Source organism: Macaca nemestrina, chromosome 1 (assembly GCF_043159975.1).
Source record: "Macaca nemestrina isolate mMacNem1 chromosome 1, mMacNem.hap1, whole genome shotgun sequence".
Taxonomy (NCBI): domain Eukaryota; kingdom Metazoa; phylum Chordata; class Mammalia; order Primates; family Cercopithecidae; genus Macaca; species Macaca nemestrina.
This window is the reverse complement of record NC_092125.1, coordinates 141,295,452-141,317,516: the sequence shown is the minus strand read 5'-3', so window position 1 is coordinate 141,317,516 and position 22,065 is coordinate 141,295,452. Positions and strand designations below refer to the sequence as shown.

The 22,065-nt window shown below is 39.8% G+C and overlaps 1 protein-coding gene across 2 annotated transcripts in view; it reads left to right on the top strand.

The window, feature by feature from the left end:
- Nucleotides 1-22,065, top strand: part of LOC105485382 (epoxide hydrolase 4) — a 34,974-nt gene continuing 12,909 nt past the window's right edge. Inside the window, exons 1-6 of one of the 2 annotated variants that reach the window (XM_011747690.2) lie at nt 1-347; nt 2,576-2,661; nt 12,969-13,126; nt 15,710-15,838; nt 18,508-18,611; nt 20,730-20,878. In XM_011747690.2, the coding sequence (XP_011745992.1) occupies nt 117-347; nt 2,576-2,661; nt 12,969-13,126; nt 15,710-15,838; nt 18,508-18,611; nt 20,730-20,878 (857 nt within the window). In that variant the 5' untranslated portion in view covers nt 1-116. Of the gene's footprint in view, nt 348-2,058; nt 2,222-2,575; nt 2,662-12,968; nt 13,127-15,709; nt 15,839-18,507; nt 18,612-20,729; nt 20,879-22,065 lie in introns of those variants that run through there. The other variant, XM_011747691.3, reaches the window with a different exon arrangement.

The following is a 22,065-nucleotide window of genomic DNA, read 5'->3' as shown; positions in this document are numbered from 1 at the left end:
CCGCCCCGGGCCGGGGGAGGCGCGCACCAAGCGGCGACGGCGGGCTGGCCTGGCGCGCCGCGGCGCTCGCTCACCGGCTCCCGAGGAAGGGCAGCGGGCCCCGCCGCTGCCTCCCGATGGCGAGGCTGCGGGATTGCCTGCCCCGCCTGATGCTCACGCTCCGGTCCCTGCTCTTCTGGTCCCTGGTCTACTGCTACTGCGGGCTCTGCGCCTCCATCCACCTGCTCAAACTTTTGTGGAGCCTCGGCAAGGGGCCGGCGCAGACCTTCCGGCGGTCCCCCCGGGAGCACCCTCCCGCGTGCCTGAGCGACCCCTCCTTGGGCACCCACTGCTACGTGCGGATCAAGGTGAAGGGCGGCGCGGGCCTGGCGGGAGTGGGAGGGAGCGTGACCGCCGCGAGGGCGGGGGGCGCCGGGCTGCTCCTTCCAAGACGCCAGCTCAGCGTCCCCTAGTGTCCGGGCAGGAGGGGAGGAGGGGTCGGGTCCCTGCGTGTCGCGCGCGTGTGTGTGTGTGTGTGTGTGTGTGTGAGAAAGAGAGAGAGAAAGAGAAGGATGCTGATAAACAGCACTCGGTCTTTGCAGGCACCTTGATTGGTTTCTGAATGTGGAACTTCTTTAATCAGGGTCCTATTATATTACGGCCCCCCCCCAACCCCCGACGCCCCGCGCCACAACAACCCAGAATAAACCTGCTCTTTTTCCGACTGCAAGGGAAAGCTGTCTCCTGTCACCCTTTTGCCCTTTAGAGCTCAGATCGGCTGTAGAGAATTGTTCCTCGTGGCATCCTAATGTCTCAGGAGCCTGTTCTTGCCCAATTTTAGAGATAATAAGAGTAAACAGTCAGCCTTTGGGAGTCATGAGTTTATTATGATCACAGACGACTTAGGTTGCATGAAACAATAAGTAAATTGTGTGTGCTTGTGGGGAGGAATGCAGACTTATGAAGTCAGGGACCAAAGAAAGGAATGGAATAAAAAGTAAATCCAGCCTTTCCTGCAGACTGTAATTGTTCAAGCTTCCTCACAGCCCACAGATATTCTGTTTCCTGGTGCTCCAGGTGGTGAAGGGAAATAGTTCCCGTGATACACCCTGCAGTCTGACTCACAGGCCTTTCAAACCCAGCCTCATAAGAGGGGATATTTATGTCATCAAGTCCTTATTTCCTGTTAGGAGTTAAATTAACCCGCAGCTGAAGTTCAGAAAGGCAAGAGAACTTCTTTCTTGCCTGGGGTCGACATGAGAATTAAATAGGTTAATATTTATAAAAACAAACACGAAAAACTTAAAACAATGCCTGATGCATAGTCAGTGCAATAAAGTATATGTTAATTAAATCCAATCCAGTGCCCACAACATTTAATCCTCCAAGACTCACCACCAATAAAAGAAGTTATTGAACCTCTAGGAAGCCATCGTGCAACTGAGGGTAAAGTCAGATTTTGTTATCTCTGTCCAACTTGAGGAGTAAAAGTAGTATAAGAACCATTTGGAATTCCATAAAACACCTTTCCCCTCGCCCTGGCCGCCTAAAGAGCTTCCCCAGAGACAGAGAAGGAAGGAGTGGAAAGAACATTGTCCTGGGAGTTAGGACAAGATGGAGATTCTGATCACAGCCCTGCTGTCAACCATTTTATGACCCATGTTACCATCTTTGGGCCTCATCTTCTGAATTTGCAAAATGATTCTTTCACATCTGAAAACTCAGTTGCTTGAGTTGCCTGATATAAAAACCCAATGTCTGTGTTCAGCTTTTGGTTCTTTTTGTTTCCTAGCTTGCTTGCTTTCAGAGTTTTTTATTTTCCTGCTGTTCCGTCTACTTTCCTCCATTCAGCTTGCTTAGTATTTGCTTGAATTCCTGTCTCATTCCCATGTTTTTTAAATTTTCCTTGGGTTTTCTTGTCTCCCACATGCAGAGTGAAGTCTTGAGCACTCAGGGCATTCTGTTATTAGAAACGCACACTGACATGACATGAGCAGGCAGCAAGGGGAACAGAACATGCAACACTCAAAATAATAATGTGGGAAGGAGAGACCTAAAAATAAGAGAAGGAGGTGTGAATTATATAACTGATTGCACAGCTCTTGACGGGCAAGCTGAGAAAAGTAGATGACTAGGATGTAAACATGGCAGAAATATAAATTCAGATTAGAATTATTTACATGTCCTGCAGCATTTGACGGAGATGAAATGTGACACATCAGTAACATGCAAGTTACAAACGGTAAGATGAAAGTTACAAATTGTGACATTGCTTCAGAAGCTCATAATATATAAATTGACCTTGTACTAGAACAAGAAGAGAAGACACTGTCAAGGGAGTGTTTGTTGACAAAGTGAATCTGTCAATTTACCCTATTAATAGGGCATGGGGTTTGCTTTTCTTTTTGAAAATTAATGAAAGTAAATTTATTTCTTGATGTTAAAAATAAGGCAACTGAGTGTCATGAAGATATTGTAAATACACAAATGTAAAAAATAAGGCAAGTTATTATTTTTTAATGAAGTGGAAATGCTAAATATATTTCTTTGTCAATCAACACAAACATCACTAAAATTCCATGCCCTCTACTTTCAGGATTCAGGGTTAAGATTTCACTATGTTGCTGCTGGAGAAAGAGGCAAACCACTTATGCTGCTGCTTCATGGATTTCCAGAATTCTGGTAAACTTACCAACTAACATTTATTGTTATATTAAAACTTGGCTTATTTTCTCAGTTCATTTTGTGCTGCTGTAACAGAATATCACAGTCTGGGTAACTTATGATGAACATAAATGTATTTTCGCAGAGTTCTAGAGATTGGGAAGTTCAGGATCAAGGTGCCAACATCTGACAAGGGCCTTCTTGCTGCAATATCACATGGCAGAGGAGGAAGGGCAAAGAGGCAAAAGGGGATTGAAATTACCCTTTCGTAGTGGCATTATTTCCATCCATGAGGGCAGAGCCCTCGTGACCTAACCACCTCTTAAAGGCCCCACCTCTTAATACTGTTACGATCGTAATTTTTGAGACAGGGTCTTACTCTGTCACCCAGGCTGGGGCACAGTGGCATGATCACAGCTCACTGCAGCTTTTGACCTCCTGAGCTTAAGCAGTCTTCCCACCTCAGCCTACCAAGTAGCTGGGACTACAGGCATCTACCACCACACCTAGCTTTTTTTTTTTTTTTTTTTTTTGGAGATGGGATCTTGCTATGTTGCCCAGGCTGATCTTGAAAGCCTGGGATCAAGCAATCCTCCCACCGTGGCCTCCCAAAGTGCTGGGATCACAGGTGTAAACCACCACACCAAGCCTCTTGTAATGACTTTTAACAGACCCTACTTTTTGATCGTGTGCCCAGAGTTAATATTCCTAAATGTTCCTGAATCACAGCAATGGTTTTCCTCCTTAAAAGACCTACCTGCTACCATTTTAAATTTATATATTTTTTGAGGATTAAAAGACATATCTTTTAATGTTTCAAATTTCTGAAATAGTAACAAAACAGTTTGTGGAGAGTATCTACTATAGACAAAATACAACACTGGGTAGGGAAAGGAGATTTTGAACAAACCAAAGATGTGGAGTGATTGTTATCAGGAAGATTTTGGTGAAGCTGGGGTGAGGAGAAGGCAGAGAGTAGAGCACTCATGGAAACTGAAAATGAACTATTTCCTGTGCACAGAGCAATAGGCTTACAGGAATGCAGGATAATTTACCTAAATATTTCACATTAGGAAGAAAATCTAGAGCCCAAAATATGTAATTATTAGTTACTATCTTCATTCATTTTTGTTGCTATAACAAAATACCTGACACTGGGTAATTTATAAAGAACAGAAATTTATTTCCCACCATTCTGGAGACTGGGAAGTCCAAGATCAAGGCACTAGCAGATTCAGAGTCTAGTGACATCCATGTCGGTGTGTGTCCAAGATGGTGCCTTGTTGATGTGTCCTCTGGAGGCAAATAAACTTCATCATATGAATTTTGGGAGAACATATTCAGACCATAGCAGTTACCTAAGGAGAAATGTTCTATTCTCTATTGACCCCACTGGGTAAAATTTTTTTTTTTTTTTTTTAGACGGAGTCTCGCTCTGTGGCCCAGGCTGGAGTGCAGTGGCCGGATCTCAGCTCACTGCAAGCTCCGCCTCCCGGGTTCAGGCCATTCTCCTGCCTCAGCCTCCCGAGTAGCTGGGACTACAGGCGCCCGCCACCATGCCTGGCTAGTTTTTTGTATTTTTAGTAGAGACGGGGTTTCACCGTGTTAGCCAGGATGGTCTCGATCTGCTGACCTAGTGATCCGCCCGTCTCGGCCTCCTAAAGTGCTGGGATTACAGGCGTGAGCCACCGCGCCCGGCCTTTTTTTTTTTTTTTTTTTTTAATGAACATCTTTAAAAGAGGTAGTACATATCAGGAGGCCGAGGCGGGTGGATCACGAAGTCAGGAGATCGAAACCATCCTGGCTAACACAGTGAAACCCCATCTCTACTAAAAATACAAAAAAAAAAAAAAAAATTAGCTGGACCTGGTGGCAGGCTCCGGCTACTCGGGAGGCTGAGGCAGGAGAATGGTGTGAACCCGGTAGGCGGAGCTTGCAGTGAGCCGAGATCACACTACTGCACTCCAGCCTGGGCGACAGAGCGAGACTCCATCTCAAAAAAAAAAAAAAAAAAAAAAAGGTGGTACATATGGCAGTAAAAGAAAACCAGTTTTTGATAGCACAGGGCTATGAGAAATAGTTCATAAAGTAAATAGGTCAAGAAATTGATGTTTTTAAAAGCCCAGTTCCCTTAGTTGACTCAAAGGTAGAATAATCTGGTATATTTTGAAAGGTCTAGGACAATATCCTGTCTGCAAATCCTCCCTTACTATCTTATAACACCTAGAATTCCACCATTACAGATTTCTTACCTCCTTTAGAGTCTTAAAGATTTTATGTCACTCAAAATCCTGATTTAAAATGCATCTAGTGCTGAAAGGATTACTACCTTAAGAACCTTTTTTTTTTTTTAGACAATCTTGCTTTGTCACCCAGGCTAGAGTGCAGTGGTGCAATCTCAGCTCATTGCAACCTCCACCTCCTGGGTTCAAGTGATTCTCCTGCCTCAGCCTCCAAGTAGCTGGGATTACAAGTGTGCACCACACCCAGCTAATTTTTGAAGTTTCAGTAGAGACAAGGTTTTACCATGTTAAACAGGCCAGGCTGGTCTCAAACTCCTGACCTCAAGTGATCTGCCCACTTCAGCCTCTCAAAATGCTGGGATTACAAGTATGAGCCACTGCACCCGACCCACTTTAGTTAATACTTTGTGAGTGAAAGGGACTTTATGAATAAATGTATTGAGGATGTTAGTATACTAGGAGGTATTAGGCGTTGAAGAAAAGAGTGGAGGATAGCAAAGACGCCTATACCTAGTAATTTTTCCAGAGTGAGAAGTCTTCCTTTCCCTGCATGAAGATCTTTTTCCCCTTCTGGATTGATGTGCATAAATAAACATAAGTCATTTTCCTGTTATGCTTTGATCTGTTCTTTCATTCATTTGGAGACAGCTTAATGAGGTGGTAGATTAGCTGCCCAGTGCAATTCGAGCCTATGCATGTGGTCTCACCTCAAGGAGTGCATGGCATAATTAGTTCACAATAAAATGTTCCTCTGAAACATTGATCAAATCTGCTTAACATAGCATGGGCAGTACATTCTGGCTCAGCCACTAATTTGCTGCAGAACCCTAAACAATCATCTACAATAATGTTGCAGAGTTGGGTGAGGATGAAGAGAGTCAAAACGTGAAAAATCTGGCCCCAGTGAATATGCAGTAAATGTTCATTTTCTTCCTTCATTCCCATTCATTCAGTGTGGAGATCCATGTGTCAGATAATAATTTCCTAACTCTGGTGATGATAGTTAACATTTTCTGAGCATTCACTATGAGCCAGGTATTCTCTTGTTTAAGTTCTGGAATACATGTGCAGGATATGCAGGTTCGTTACGTGGTAAACATGTGTCATGGTGGTTTGCTGCATCTATCAACCCGTCACCTAGGTATTAAGTAGAGCATGCGTTAGCTATTTATCCTGATGCTTTCTCTCTCCCCACCCCCGACAGGCTCCAGTGTGTGTCATTCCCCTCCCGAGCCAGGTACTTCTATAAGTGTCGTATATATACCATCTCATTTAAGCCCCATAGCTACCCTTCTGAAGTTGGCAGTGCCAGAAAGTCAGGTGCCCCTTGTTTTTGAAAGTCAGGGCTGACCTCTGCAGCTTGTTCTCATTCTATAGGAATTACAGTAATCTGATCTGATAACATGCATGGATTTTTACCTTTCAAACGTCACACCTTATACAAACATTCAAGAGGGTGTTAAAAAATCAGCCAACAATATAAAAATACCTTAATTTAACATTTTAAATCATCATCCTAAATAAAATTCATACATCAGGGAGATGATACTTAACTTTTTAGAAAGAAAACATTTGAAAGCTATTTTCTTTCTCTACCTCACACCAACCCCAGTACTTGTCCATCCTTATTCCTCTGGAACTTCACCTCTTAACATGCGGAACAATATACACAAAGATAAAAATGAACCTACAACCACTTTCATACAGGGCAGTAGATGCTCTCTGTCATATTCTAAGAGATTTTGTGCATGTTTTTCACAGTCATGTCTCACTATTTACTCCTCATGAGAGCCCTTTTGCAAAATAGAAATGGCTGGTGATTCTTGTTCTAGAATCTTAAGGGGATGAAACAGCTTAGGAGGGGTCCAGCACTGGTCCCTGGACATCATTCCCATTTGTTCCCACAAAGTCAAATCTTGGATGTATCCAAAAGGGATCTGGTCATTGTGAGGAATGGTTTAGTTTTGGGGAAGCTCCTAGAGATATTTTCATTCTGAAAAGCCGTAGATTAAGAAATATGTGAAGATCATAGATAGGCATGAGTCCCTTCTATTCACTAAATCTGTCATTTGTTACTCCAGTAAGAACATTGCTAGAATTTAAAACAGCAACAACTACAAACGCAGATACTCAGCTACTCAAAATAGATCATATTGAATTCATTGAACTTTGCTGATTATTAATCTGAAGGCTACCTGGTTGTTTAGGGAGCATCTGAAAATATTACGTGGAGATTGTTGGTAATCAGGTATCTCTGGAGTCATACGCTAAACCAAGACCCCTGTTGATGCTCACTCTGTCTTTCCTTTCAATCAATCAAATTGCCACTGTTACCCATTATGAGGTCTAGTCAATTCCATTGAGGTGCTAGTGGAAACAAACAATAGGAAAAAAAAGGTCTGAGAATTTAGGACAAAACTCTAGGGTTTAAGTTTTAAGACAAAACTCTTATTTATTTTTTTCATTTTAAAGGCCAAAAAAACTTCATGCGTGGCATTTCAAAGCAATTTCAATTTACATTACAAATTTAAATGTTATTCCTCTAGCAATTAAGTTTTGCCTAAATACACATGGAAGTGTATGCTTGATTGTAGGTTAAGTAGGTAATAAATATTTAATACAGTGAAAAACAAAAAAAAACCCATGAATTGATAATGTGTGTGAAAGTACTTTTTAAACAGAAAAGCACCATACAAAGGTAACATATTATCTGCATTTATCATCGTTGCCTGAGAATAGCTGTTGAGAAATGGTGATATTTAATGTACACAATCAGCTGTTACACAGCAACAATAAAATCCTGGGTCTTCTTAAAGTCTAAAGGAAATATTAAGCAAGATACACATCTACAGGACCTTTGACTAAATTAACCCCAAATAAGGCTGTTTGTCAAAGGATGATCTTTCTCCCACTCTCTCTCTCCACTTCAATTTGCATCTCCTTTAAAAATATTTTGAGCTGAGGCGGGCAATTTCTTTGAGTCGTCTTCGTCTCCAGCTGTATGGAATGCATGCGTCATCATTCAAGTGCTGAGGCGAGTGAGGGGCCTTCATCATACGGCTGAGCACAGAAGCTGACAACTATGGCATTTCTCTGTGGTAAAGAGGAGGATGAGAGTCTACATCTGAAAGTGGCTAGCCTGGTAAAACCAGGAGCCCTCCTTAGGTAAAGAGCTATCACTGGGAAAGAGATTGGTTATTTTTCCTGAGTGTCCTCTGCTATTACCTAAAACTACCAGAAAAAAGGCAATGTGGATGAAAATAGTTTTGCTTATTTATAATGTTTTCAGGGTTACTGCTTTTGTAATGTTTTTCATTCCTGTGTCAAGGAGATTGTTTTTGCTTTATTCATGTAAATGATATGTCCATCAATCTAATACTGGGGTGACTTCTTTTCCAGTTTAGGGCTAACATGTAAATCAAATGTGTTTAATTTATGAACTTCAGGAAGATGACAGTTAAAAATTATTCCTTAGTAATTTATTAAAAACATGCAGTTGCCCTATTTCTTAGAATTGTTTAGGATATTGTTTGGCTTTCAACTCATTGTTAAAAGCAGTAGCTGGATTTATTTTTAAGGCAATTTAAATTATTTCTAACATGACATGGAGGCATCATGTTTGCATAATCTCTAATCCAATTCTAAATGTAAAATGTTGCAGGATTATATACATTAAGTCAAATTTCTACCTTGAAATCTCTAATTAAATCCTAAATGAAGACATGGACCCTTAAGGTACTGAAACCACGTGCAGTTCAACAGAAATTGAATACAAATTCCCCAGTAGGAATTTGGGACCGATAACTGTCATTGTCTCAAGGTTTGAACTGGGACAAAAGTCCTACTGCACAACTGGTACTTCTAGCACTATCATTACTCAGTGTTTTTATTTGTTTGTTGTTTCACTTATTCGACAAATCTTTATTAATCTCCTACAGGGGTTAGATATTCTCATAGACAACCCAGGAAACGATCTCGTGGAAGAGCCAGGTATCAAAAGTGATGTGTGCCTCAGCCCTGAAGAGTGCACATACAAGTGTGGAAGGGGCCCACGCACCCCAGCTGTAATGGAGAGAGCTGGGAAGTCTCCTAGAAGAGGAGATGCCCAATGTGATAAGAAGTTAACTGAGGGGTGAGAGTCAGGGATTATGGAGTAATAGGGGAATGGTGGGGAGTGATGGTATTTCAGACAAGGGAAACCACATGAACAAAGTAATAAAAGCAAAAACCAATATCTCTACTTGTTCACCTATTTCAACCTAGTGCTGCAGAGGCAGTACAACATGGACTCTGGGGCCAGACTCCCTGGGCTAGAATCCTGGCTCTGCTGTTTACTGACTCTGTGACCTTTGGTACTTCAGTTAACCTTGTTTTCCCTCCACTTCTTCATCTGTTAAGTGAAGATAATAATAATACCTACTTCATAGTATTGTTGTGAAGATCAATATTACCATACAAGAAGCACTTAGAGTTGGACCTGACATGTAGTAAGAATGGTATAGATGTTAGCTCTTTTTGTTATAAAGCAAATGACAGAGTGTAAAGTAATCTGGCTGGAAGATTGGGCAATAGTCAAATCTTTCAGTTATTTTTCTGCTAGAAAAATGAGCTGGAGCTTTATGTTATGAGTAATAGGGAGTCAAGATTTTCAGCAAGGAAATGACATGAGTTTGTGTCTTTGCTACATCACTGGTTTTGTAGAAGATAGAGCAGAGGGGAATGAAAGGGACACACTTAGACCAAGCAACAGGCTGCTGCCTAAAAGGAGGCCTGAATTAAGGTAATGACAGAATGGTAGACGGGAATGTTTAAATAAATATTTATGAGGTTAAATGAACAGAACTTTATTGATTGGGTATGATGGATTATAAAGAGGGAAGAATTAGGCTTCAATTACGAAGACATAAAAAATCAATTCAAAATTTTAAGTAAGGCAAATCAGAAAAAATACAATCATATGTGTTGACAGATGAGTATCTTTAAGGAAACAAGCTACTTTATTTGTTACAATCCACAGACAAGATTAACAACATTACAGCCTAGCCAAAAAAGACACATTTATTTTATTTTATTTATATATTTATTTATTTGAGATGAAGTTTCACTCTTGTCACCCAGGCAGGAGTGCGGTGATGTGATCTCGGCTCACTGCAACCTCCACCTCCCGGATTCAAGCAATTCTCCTGCCTCAGCTCCCCCAAGTAGCTGGGATTACGTCCACCACCACGCCTGGCTAATTTTTGTATTTTTAGTAGAGATGTGGTTTCACCACGTTGGCCAGGCTGGTCTTGAATTCCTAACCTCAAGTGATCCGCCCGCTTTGGCCTCCCAAAGTGCTAGGCTCAAAGGCATGAGCCACTGCACCCCGCCAGAAGACATGTTTATTTCCTTTTTCTTTTTTGTTATTCTTTTTTTGTTTTTGTTTTTTGTTAACATTTTCAAATCCATCTTAGTTGGCAATGCTTTGGCAGATTTTCATAAAATATAAATATCCTAGTGATAGATCAAAAAATGCCATATTCATTCATAATTCCAAATATGTGTCTGACACTCTTCCTGATGATGTAAGGTGGTTCATTTGTTACAATGATTTTTTTTTTTTGTGGGGGGCGGGGCAGGTTCTGGCTCTGTCACCCAGGCTACAGTGCAGTGGCGCGATCACAGCTCACTGCAAACTCTGCCACCTGGGCTTAAGCCATCGTCCCACCTCAGGCTCCTGAGTATCTGGGACCACAGGCACATGACACCATACTTAGCAAAAATTTTTTTTCTTTCTTTTTTTTTTGAGATGGGGTTTGCTCTTGTTGCCGAGACTGGAGTGCAATGGGACGATCTCAGCTCACCTCAACCTCCGCCTCCTGGGTTCAAGCAATTCTCCTGCCTCAGCCTCCCAAGTAGCTGGGATTACAGGCATGCACCGCCTGTTTTGTAGTTTTAGTAGACGAGGTTTCTCCATATTGGTCAGGCTGGTCTCGAACTCATGACCTCAGGTGATCTGCCTGCCTCGGCCTCCCAAAGTGCTGGGACAGGCGTGAGCCACCGCACCCGGCCTAATTTTTTAATTTTGTGTAGAGACAGGGTTTCGCCATGGTGCCTAGGCTCCTGAGCTTAAGTGATCTGCCTACCTCGGCCTCCCAAAGTGCTGGGATTACTGGTGTGAGCCACTGTGCCTGGCCTGTTTGTCACATTGATCTTACTGTTGTGTGTCACTTCATATCATTGCCCCCCTTTCACTGTTGGCTTATAATCTTATATTACAATCTTTACACTGGTTTATAATCTTAACATTCAGTTGTTAGCTTGCCTACTGCACTCCAAAAGTATTTTCAGACCATAATCTCCCACTTGGCTTGTGTCAGATAATTTTACACTGTATTTCCATGAACAAATGTGCACGCAGATGCGTTTTTTTAAATGCATATTTTGAGTCCCGTAACATAGTGAGTCACTTTTTAAAATCCATGTCTTTTTTTTCTGTTGGTTATCTAAAATGGTTTTGCTTATTTGAAAAAGAAAATCTCATGGATCTCTCTATTTCGATTAATTCTGCAGTTCCATGATCAAGCAAAGGGAGAATGCCTGGCTCAGCAGTGGCCTCCAGAACTTGGCTGCAGCACTGTGGCTGTTCTAATTGGTCAGTGCTGGTGCCATTTTGGTTGTTAAATGTTTTTAGTATCACTCTTGCTTATACTCATGGTTCAGGATCTTCTCCACAGAATTTTGCTTTAGCAAGCAGAGGTTTATCTTAAATGATTGTTTTATTATTAGATTATTTCGGTGATAATCTTTTTTAAAAAAGCCTTCAGACTTTTTCACCCATAAATAAGCTGTGGTTATTACTAAAACATTGACCCTATTTGACAGTGGAGTAAGGTGAGTAAAATCTACTTTTCAGATAAATATAATCAATTTATTATCTAGAAATTCAGGCTGTAAAATAACTAACTGTTCATAGTACAGATTCCATGGTGGCTATACACACCATTTAAGAAAAGCTTTAAAAATTGACTTATTTGGCTAGGCACAGTGGCTCACGCCTGTAATCCCAGCACTTTGGGAGGCCGAGATGAGTGAATCACCTGAGGTCAGGAGTTCGAGACCAGCCTGACCAACATGGAGAAACCCTGTCTCTACTAAGAAGAAAAAAAAATACAAAAATTAGCCAGGCATGGTGGCACAGGTCTGTAATCCCAGCTACTTGGGAGGCTGAAGCAGGAGAATCGCTTGAACCTGGGAGGCAGAGGTTGCAGTGAGCCAAGATCACGCCATTGCACTCCAGCCTGGGCAATAAGACTGAAACTCTTGTCTCAAAACAAACAAGCAAATGAAAAATTGACTTATTGGCCAGACATGTTAGCTCACACCTGTAATCCCAGCACTTTGGGAGGCCAAAGCAGGAGGATCACTTGAACCAGGAGTTTGAGCCCAGCTTGGGAACATAGCGAGACCTTGTTTCAATTTTTAAAAAATGGACTTATTAAGACTTATGTAAGTACAATGATTTTAGTATCTGATACTGTGTAGTTTCTGTAAATAGTGGCACTTTGTTACCCTCCACTGGAATTGGTAAAAAGATAAAATAATTCTAATAGAATGTCAGTGTTTCCTTCTCAAGTAGGTCTCTTTCTTGCTTACTTGCAGCTATATATCTGTTCTAAAAATAAGGAATTTCTTACAGTTTTCCACTGAGAAAATCTGAAATGTGGCCAGGTGCAGTGGCTCACACCTGTAATCTCAGCACTTTGGGAGGCTAAGGCATGAGGATCACTCTTGAGCCCAGAAGTTTGAGACCAGCCCTGGCAACATAGGGAGACCCCGTGTCTACAAAAAAATTTTTAAATTAGCTGGGTGTGATGATGTGCACCTGTAGTGTCAGCTTTTTAGGAAACTGAGGCAGGAGGATCACTTGAGCCAGGGAGGTTGAGGTGGCAGTGAGCTGTAATTGCACCACTGCACTCCAGCCTGGGTGACAGAGCAAAACTCGTCTCAAAAAAAATAAAAAAGAAAAGAAAAAGAAAATCTGTAATGTTACTCTTTGTTCTAGTAAATATGGTATTTTAAACGCTTCCTTTTTTCCTGCAGGTATTCTTGGCGTTACCAACTGAGAGAATTTAAAAGTGAATATCGAGTTGTAGCACTGGATTTGAGAGGTTATGGAGAAACAGATGCTCCCATTCATCGACAGAATTATAAATTGGACTGTCTAATTACAGACATAAAGGATATTTTAGATTCTTTAGGTAGGTTAGTTTGAAACAAAACAACTCTTTTTAAGGGACAAACATTCAACAAATTGTGAATCGATGACATCTTTTCTTGGGAGGATGCATATTCCATCTCCCCAAATTATCTGGATCCTGTCACCATGGTTTCAGGTAGTCAGCCCAAAATATCTATACAGGAAATTTAAAATGATGCATCTAGAGCAACTATTCCATCTACCAGCCAAGAATGACTTTTCAGATTTGTTTTTAAACATAGACCTAACGGCCCGGGTGCTGTGGCTCGCGCCTGTAATCCCAGCACTTTGAGAGGCTGAGGCAGGCAGATCACCTGAGGTCAGGAGTTTGAGACCAGCCTGGCCAACATGGTGAAACCTTGTCTCTACTAAAAATACAAAAATTATCCAGGCATGAACCCAGGAGGTGGAGGTTGCAGTGAGCCAAGATTGTGCCATTGCACTCCATCCTGGGCAACAAGAGCGAGACTCTGTCTCAAAAAAAAAAAAAAAAAAAAAAAAAATAGACCTAATGTATGCTGTTTATTATTTTCAGAAATAATTATTGAAAATTTTATTTTTGTACTTAGAAAATTTATTTCTTTAGAACACACACCTAAATACTCATTTTAAAATGTTATAAAATACAGATGCACTTGCATTATTTCTGTTGTTATCCATCAGTTAGAACCACATAATATTGTGAAACAAACCACCCCAGATCAGTGACATAGGGTCATAACCATTTTTTCCTGTGCTCATGGATCTGCAGGTTAACCATAGGCTGGACTCCTCTGGTCTTTACCTCAGGCTGCAGGTCCAGCTGGGACTGGCTTCTCTCTGTGAGTTGGGCTGGAGCCCAAGCTAAAAGGGAGTGGCTGCCTGAGGGAAGCTTTTCTCCTGGCAATGGTAGTGGGTGAGCTCAGCTGCACAAGCTCAAGTTTCTACGGGCAGCCCATTAGTCAAAGCAAGTCATATGGTGGAGCCCAAAGTCAAGTTATACAGCCACCATGAGACCAAAGCAAATCACATGGCCAAGTTTAAAATCAAAGGGCAGCAGGTAGACTACTATGACAGTAGGGAGAAGGGGAAAGTAAGTATTTTTTAACAATAATCCAATCTATTAATAGTATATCCCTTTTGACTGAAACCAAGCTGCTACCATCAGTATGTTAAGGGAAGCAGTATAGTGAGAAACACCATGAAATGAAAGGCACTTTCTACAGTAATCTAATGAAAGCATAGATCAGGCCAATATTTTTAGGGGAGAAAAAATGGTTGGGGTCTGGGGGTGTCACATACAATGTTGTCATTTAGTCTGATTACAGTAAAAGAGACTCCGACACTGATTTTGAACAATTATGTTTCAGATTTTGTGATAATTCAGTCAGACCTGGCCTAAATTTGTCATCATGAAATTTTTAGGCAAATAATTAATATAAACAAGATTTATGTGTGTGTGTCTATGCCTATGTGTGTGTATTAGTATAGTGGTGAGGAGTGATGGTGAGAAGTACTTCCTTGAAAGAATTAAGCAATTTTAAGTACTCCAGGAATAAATTACAAATGAATTTTATCCATCCATACAATGGAAATCCTGTAGGAATCTCTATTCATCAACATTTTAACCTACTTTAAATTACTGAGTGATTACATGAAATGAAACTGGTGCAAAATTGGTGCTATAATTAAGACTTTCCATTACTTCAATTTGACTTCACAGTTCCAAATTAGTGACAAACTTTCTGTGTTGAGCTGTACATAGGATTTATGAAGTTACAGAAGAAATAGATGCTTCCTGGAAATAAAGATTTATGAGTTGGACATAGATGAGACATTTATAATTTTACTATAACTAGAAATTTCTGAACATTCAAAAAAAGAAAATAATCTTGCTTTTGACTTCATTATGTGCAATCTTTACCATGGTTTCCAAACTCAGGTCCATGGGACCGGAGCTGAGCAACATTAGCTATTTCAGATTTTTTTGGTTTGTTTTATACCCCCGCTTCCCCGCAGCTTTTTTTTTTTTTTTTTTTTTTTTTCTGTTTTAGAAACAGAGTCTCAGTCTCGCTCTGTCACCCAGGCTGGAGTGCAGTGGCATGATCATGGCTCACTGCAGCCTTGAAGTCCTGGGCTCAAGGGATCCTCCCCCCCCAGGCTCTACAGTTGCTGGTACTACAGGTGGACACCACCACACCTGGCTAATTTCTTTATTTTTTTGTAGAGATGGCTGGTTTGGTGGGGGGTGGTCTTGCTATGTTTCCCAGGCTGGTCTCGAACTCCTGGCCTCTAGAAATCCTCCTGCTTTGGCCTCTCAAGTGTTGGGATTATAGGTATGAGCCATCACACCGGCCTATTTCAGATTTTTTTAAAAAAAATATGGATTCCTGGCATAGATTCTCAATCTATAGGTTTAGAGTGGAGCTATGTAGGTGATGTACAGACAAGTTTTGGAACCACTGAACTCAGTATCTGCACAAAGTCCATAATTAGGATAAGATAATGAAAAGAGGTGCTTCAGAAGTATAACTATTTTATGTGAGGTAACGGTGCACTCACCTGTTTCTTTTTAATGATGTCAACATTTATTTCTTGATTACAGGGTATAGCAAATGTGTTCTTATTGGTCATGACTGGGGAGGCATGATTGCTTGGCTAATTGCCATCTGTTATCCTGAAATGGTGATGAAGCTTATTGTTATTAACTTCCCTCATCCAAATGTATTTACAGGTGAGTTCAAGTTTTATCAAAACAGTTCTGCTAATGTGACAATTCACTCCTGCCACTGACATTTTGGATTAGAAACAGCAAAATTTGGTTACTATAATATTTTAAAACTAAGTGACTAAACCATGATAGCACATGATAGTGTCAGATACCTTGGTTTTCAATCTTCTAGGGGAATCTAAGAAAATTTAGCTTTATACTTGCTTACATAATTTTATTCCTTCAAAAAAAGATTTTACTGTTAACTTGGGGAGGGATAAAGGGAAACATACAGTGACATTGCTTTGACAGTAATGAATCCTGACAGCCTAGAAATAAAATCTCCTCTTGCTTGACTGCTTTGGCTGTCAGGAATAGCAGTATTCTTCAAAGCAGTTCTCACATTTTTGGTTTTGGGCTTCCTTATGCTCTTAAAATTATTAAAGACCCCATTGAGCTTTTACTTATATGGTTTATAAATATTCACTGTATTGGAAATTAAAATAGAAATTTAAAAATATTTATATGTTAATTCCTCAAAAGAAATAAACCATTACATGTTAACATAAATAACATATTTTAAATGAAAGCTAACTACATCTTCCAAAACAAAATTTTAGTGAAATGAGTGTCATTGTTTTACATTTTTGCAAATCTCTTCAATATGTTGCAATATGTTGTTTGAATTGAAGTATATGAAGAAATTTGGCCTCACACAGATCTGTAATTGGAAAAGGGAGGAGTATTTTAATAGCTTTTTCAGATAACTGTGGATTTTCTTTCTTAATACTATACCAAACTTAAAAATTAATGGTTTTGTTTTCGTTTTTGGTTTTGTTTTTTGAGATGGAGTCTCGCTCTGTTGCCCAGGCTGGAGTGCAGTGGCGCCATCTCAGCTCACTGCAACCTCTGCCTCCTGGGTTCAAGAGATTCTCCTGCCTCAGCCTCCCGAGTAGCTGGGACTACAGACACCCGTCACCACGCTTGGCTAATTTTTGTATTTTTAGTAGAGACAGGGTTTCGCCATGTTGGCCAGGCTGGTCTCAAATGCTTGACCTTGTGATCTACCCGCCTCAGCCTCCTAAAGTGCTGGGATTACAGGCGTGAGCCACTGCACCTGGCCGATAGTTTCTTAAAGGTAACAATGTGGAATGTGATGGCATGTAAATGTTTTTTTAATAGTGTGAGCTATTAAAACCCACAGGTCTCCCTAGTACTTTTATTGGATCTTTTATCCGTGCCTGGTTTTTTATCATCATGCATTAGAAGATGTTGGTTCGCTGATTTATGCAGATCTTCCATAAGTTGACACATTTCATCAAACAGTATCAAAAAATCACATTCTTTGGCATCACCCTAATCTCATCAGAAAAGCTTTTAAAGTATTGCAAAGCTGTGAAGCTCACAGTAGCAGATATAAGTTTTCCAGACTTCTAAGGTTCATTTGAAAGTCTGACTTTTATCAATGGCAACTACTACTGATGATTCTTTTCCTTGACGTGACAGGCTCACTTTGTTAATTTTCAAGAGATTATCTGCCAAATACCCATGTCTGACTGATGATAGGTTGTCAGTCATTCTCTCAAGTAAAACAATGTTACATTTAAAAATGCAGCTAAACATTAGCTGGGTGTGGTGTGTGCACCTGTAGTCCCCGCTACCCGGGGGGCTGAGGCAAGAAGATCACTTAAGCTCAGGAGGTGGAGGCTGCAGCGAGCTGAGACTGCGCCACTGCACTCCAGCCTGGGAGGCAAAGTGACACCCTGTCTCAAAAAAAAAAAAAAAAAGAAAAGAAAAAACAGCTAATTCAACCCGTCAACTCAAACAATTGCAGAAGTGCTTTTCCTTGGAACAATCATTATATTTGTGTTGTCTTGAGACAACAGAACTGCTTTATGTGTACTTTCTATTTAATTACATAGAATAATTAAAAACATGTACTCAAAGGTCAAGTTTAATTAATATTTTTTGCTGTTTCATCAAGGACACTGTTAAGTGAAACTAGCACTTAATTAAATTTAATTAATTAGTTAGTTTACCACCAGTGTGTGGTGGTGAAGAAGTGTATTCCTAGGAAAAGTGGTAGGTCACTGATAATGACCTTGGAGGAAAAGCAGTGTCGTTTGGGCTTCCTGTTCCCTTTTGAGTCAAGATTTCATAAAGTGAAACTTTCTTTTTATTTAAAGTGTATAAGGCCAGGCGCAGTGGCTCATGCCTGTAATCCCAGCAGTTTGGGAGGCCAAGGTGGGCAGATCACCTGAGGTCAGGAGTTCGAAACTGGCCTGGCCAACATGGCGAAACTCTGCCTCTACCAAAAAGACAAAAAATTAGGTAGGTGCGGTGGTGGGCACCTGTAATCCTAGCTACTCGGGAAGCTGAGGCAGGGGAATTGCTTGAACCCAGGAGGCAGAGGTTGTAGTGAGCCGAGATTGTGCCATTGCACTCCAACCTGGGTGACAGAGTGAGACTCTGTCTCAAAAAAATAAAAAATAAAAAATAAATAAAGTGATATACATTTTGGAAATACTGAAATACTCATAATAAGATATAAGAGCATAGAAATTGTTCCAAAGAAGCCTTATGGATTCTTTTATGGGATCATCTTAAAGTGAAATTATCCTAAAAAGAAGTTCTTCTAACAGTAAGTAATTTATACCCCTTGGATAAGATCTAACATGGCATTTTAATTTCAGAATATATTTTACGACACCCTGCTCAGCTGTTGAAATCCAGTTATTACTACTTCTTTCAAATACCATGGTTCCCAGAATTTATGTTCTCAATAAATGATTTCAAGGTAAGCCAAACAAATCAAACAAATAATGTATTATTCTTATTAATGAAAAATGTTTTAAAGTCCACCTTTAAGAAGAATAATGAAAAATGAAAGCAAATTATTATAACTTAACAAATGGTTTTAAGAACTTACATATAGTCTTGCTTATTTTCATAGTCTCTGTTTATGTATTTAAATACCTGGCTGTTCTTCAATTTTTTTGTGAGACTGTGCCCCTACGGGCATACCCCTTTTTAGAGAACATCTCATGGGGAGATGAGGGAATACAAATGTCAGGTTTAATAGCAGCAAAGTAGAAGACTTTGGGATTAAAAAAAAAGCCCCAAACAAAGTAAACATGCAGATATTAGTGTCGCACGTACACTGACACCAGTAGTCATACGCAAATATCTTGGAAATTTATTAAATTATTCTTTGTTATTTTTATTTTTTTGTTTTGCTTTGTTTTTGAGACAGGAACTTGCTTTGTCACCCAGGCTGGAGTGCAGTAGTGCAATTACAGCTCACTGCAGCCTCAGACCTCCCAGGCTCAAGCAATCCTCCCACCTCAGCCTCCCAAGTAGCTGGGACTGCAGGCATGCACCACCATGCCCGGCTAATTTTTGTATTTTTTGTAGAGACTGGGTTTTACCATGTTGCCCAGGCTGGTCTGAAACTCCTGGCCTCAAGCGATCCTCCCACCTCAGCTTCCCAAAGTGCTGGGATTACAGGCGTGAGCCATCACTCCCAGCCTAAATGCTTCTTATATGTCTCACGTGGTATTAGATATTGGTGAGGATTTTTAAAAGGCACAATATAATTTTACCTGTAAATAATTCCGTGTATAACTGTGATGGGATAAGAACTTAAAAAAAAAAAAAAAAAAACAGAAAAATCCAATGCCACTATCAAACCTAACAGAATAAATGACAACTCCTTAATATCATTTAATACCCATTCAAATTTCATTAACTGTCATAAATGTCTTGATGTATTTCCTTTGTTTGAATCAGGAACCAAAGCCTATACCTTGTATTTAGTTGTTACAGCTTTTAAAATGTATAATAGTGCCTTCTTTCTTTTTTTTCTTATTTTTTTTTAATCTCCCTTATTTATTGAAGAAATTTGCCTGAGGAAAGCTCCATATTTTGGATTTAGCTGATTGCTTCATCATGGTGGTATTTAACTTGTTCCTCTAACCCTTGTTTTTCCTACTTCATAGGTACTGGTGATCTAGAGGCTTGATTAAATTTTAATTTGAAAAGGATACTTAATAGGTGGTGCTATGTATTTCTTAACACATCCCATCAAGGAAGCGCATGACACCTACTTGGTCCAGTTTTACTAATGCTAACAGTGATCAGTGGGCTCATGAGTTGTCAGCCTATCCAAAATTTCTTCACATCCTTCCGCCAAATTAATTTTAGCATACATTAGTGATCATAGCCGAGGCCCATTATTTCATTAGGGTATGAAAAATGGTGATTTTCTAATTTGATAATTCTTTCTGTTTTAATTGAAATTCTGCTATAAAGAATTTTTCCACATCTATTTATTCTGAAATATAGTTCACACAAGAATGGCAGGATATATTCTCATTCTTTTTCTTTTCACAAACAATTTTTAGAGTAATGAATATATATTTGATATATACCAATCATTTATAGTCATTATTCTTTTGGATGCCCAAATTATCCCACAATAGGCATCAAATGAGGCATTCTTTCAGGTTGGCTCTTGTGGCTTTTTGATATAATCCCTGTAGTCAGTGATAGCTTGCCTCCTCAATGTCCTGGGCTTATGTTTTCTTTCCTGCCCAGATGGGGAATTAGTCATTTATCCAAGGAACTCTTGAACTGGGTCTTGTAGAATATGAATAGGCACCAAGAAGACAGGATGCTTTTTATAAAAATAAAGTGTGCAGGGGAGATTAGAAGGGAAGAATATAGAAAAAATAAAGCCAGGAAAGCAGAAATGCATAGAATATGTATGTATAAACAATGAGATCTCAAATTTGGCTAGAGCAGAAATTAGGAGTTGTCACTGCACAATGACCACCATCCCCTTTCCAAAGCCAAAGACTTAGCTTATTAATAGATAACTAAAAAGTTTTAATTATTCTTTTCTCACTTAAATTAGGTTTTGAAACATCTGTTTACCAGTCATAGCACTGGCATTGGAAGAAAAGGATGTCAATTAACAACAGAGGATCTTGAAGCTTATATTTATGTCTTTTCTCAGCCTGGAGCATTAAGTGGCCCAATTAACCATTACCGAAATATCTTCAGGTTAGTATAATTTCTTTTTAGTTAAATAAAAATATTTCAGTCTGACCCTAAAGGGACAATATTTTATTTTTAAGGTTAAGTTAACCACTTATCCAAAGACTCAAATAAGGTATTTTAATTTTTTAGTAAGTTGCATAATCTTTTTATGGACAATTTCAAACATAAGGAAAAGTAGACAGGATAATATCACAAATCCTCCATGCAGCTGTCACTTGTTTTATCCATAACTCTATCCACTTATTCTCTCCTTTTACATTATTTGGAATAGATGTATATTTTTAGTTATTTTTAAATAATGATTTATTTATTCAAGAAATATTTATTAATCACTATGTTCTGGGCTGTGTTAGTACTCAGAACATAGTAATGAGCAAAACCAGATAAGGTCTCTGATCTCACAAAACTTGTAGCCTAATAGAGAAAACAGACATTAAGCAAATAACCACAGTAATGAGTGAATAGTTATAAATGAACAGAAAGGCTTTGAAAGAAAGAGATGAGAACTGAGGAAATGATGTTAGACCAAAGAAGTGAAGGATGACTTAAGTATTGACTAGACAAGATTGGGGACAGGGGGACTGGCATTCCAGAAAAAAGAAACAGCAGGTACCAAAGCCCTGTGGGAAGATGCAAGAGGGTTGTAGCTTCAAGCAACAGAATTATGGCTTCTTGGCTGGAGCACAGAAAGTAAGGGTGAGAAGAGCATTATGAGGCTGGGTCCAAGAGGTGGGTAGCAGCTGGCCAGGCACAGCCAAGTAGACCATATGAAGGATGTAAAGACCACGAATGTGAAGCCAGTGAATGAGAATCTCAAGCAGAAAAGAAAAACAACCCACATGTGTATTTGAATAAGTTCAGTGTGGCCATAGCGCAGAGAATGTACTGGAGAATTTTCAGAGTACATGTGGGAAAACTGCAGCAGTCCAGGCTAGAGATGATGGTAACTTGAACAACTAGTCTGAAAACAGTGGAGATGGAGAGAGTGGGCAGATTTAAAAGATACTTAAGCGGTAAAATTGACAGGGGTTGGCAATGGGTTGGAGGGAGAATGAGAAGAGAGATGTCAAATATGGATCCTGGATTTCTGGCATGTACAACAGTATGGATAAGCATGCCATTTACTGAGACAGGAAACACTAGAACGGGACTAGTTTTTATGGGAAAGTCATGAATTTCATTGATCTTAG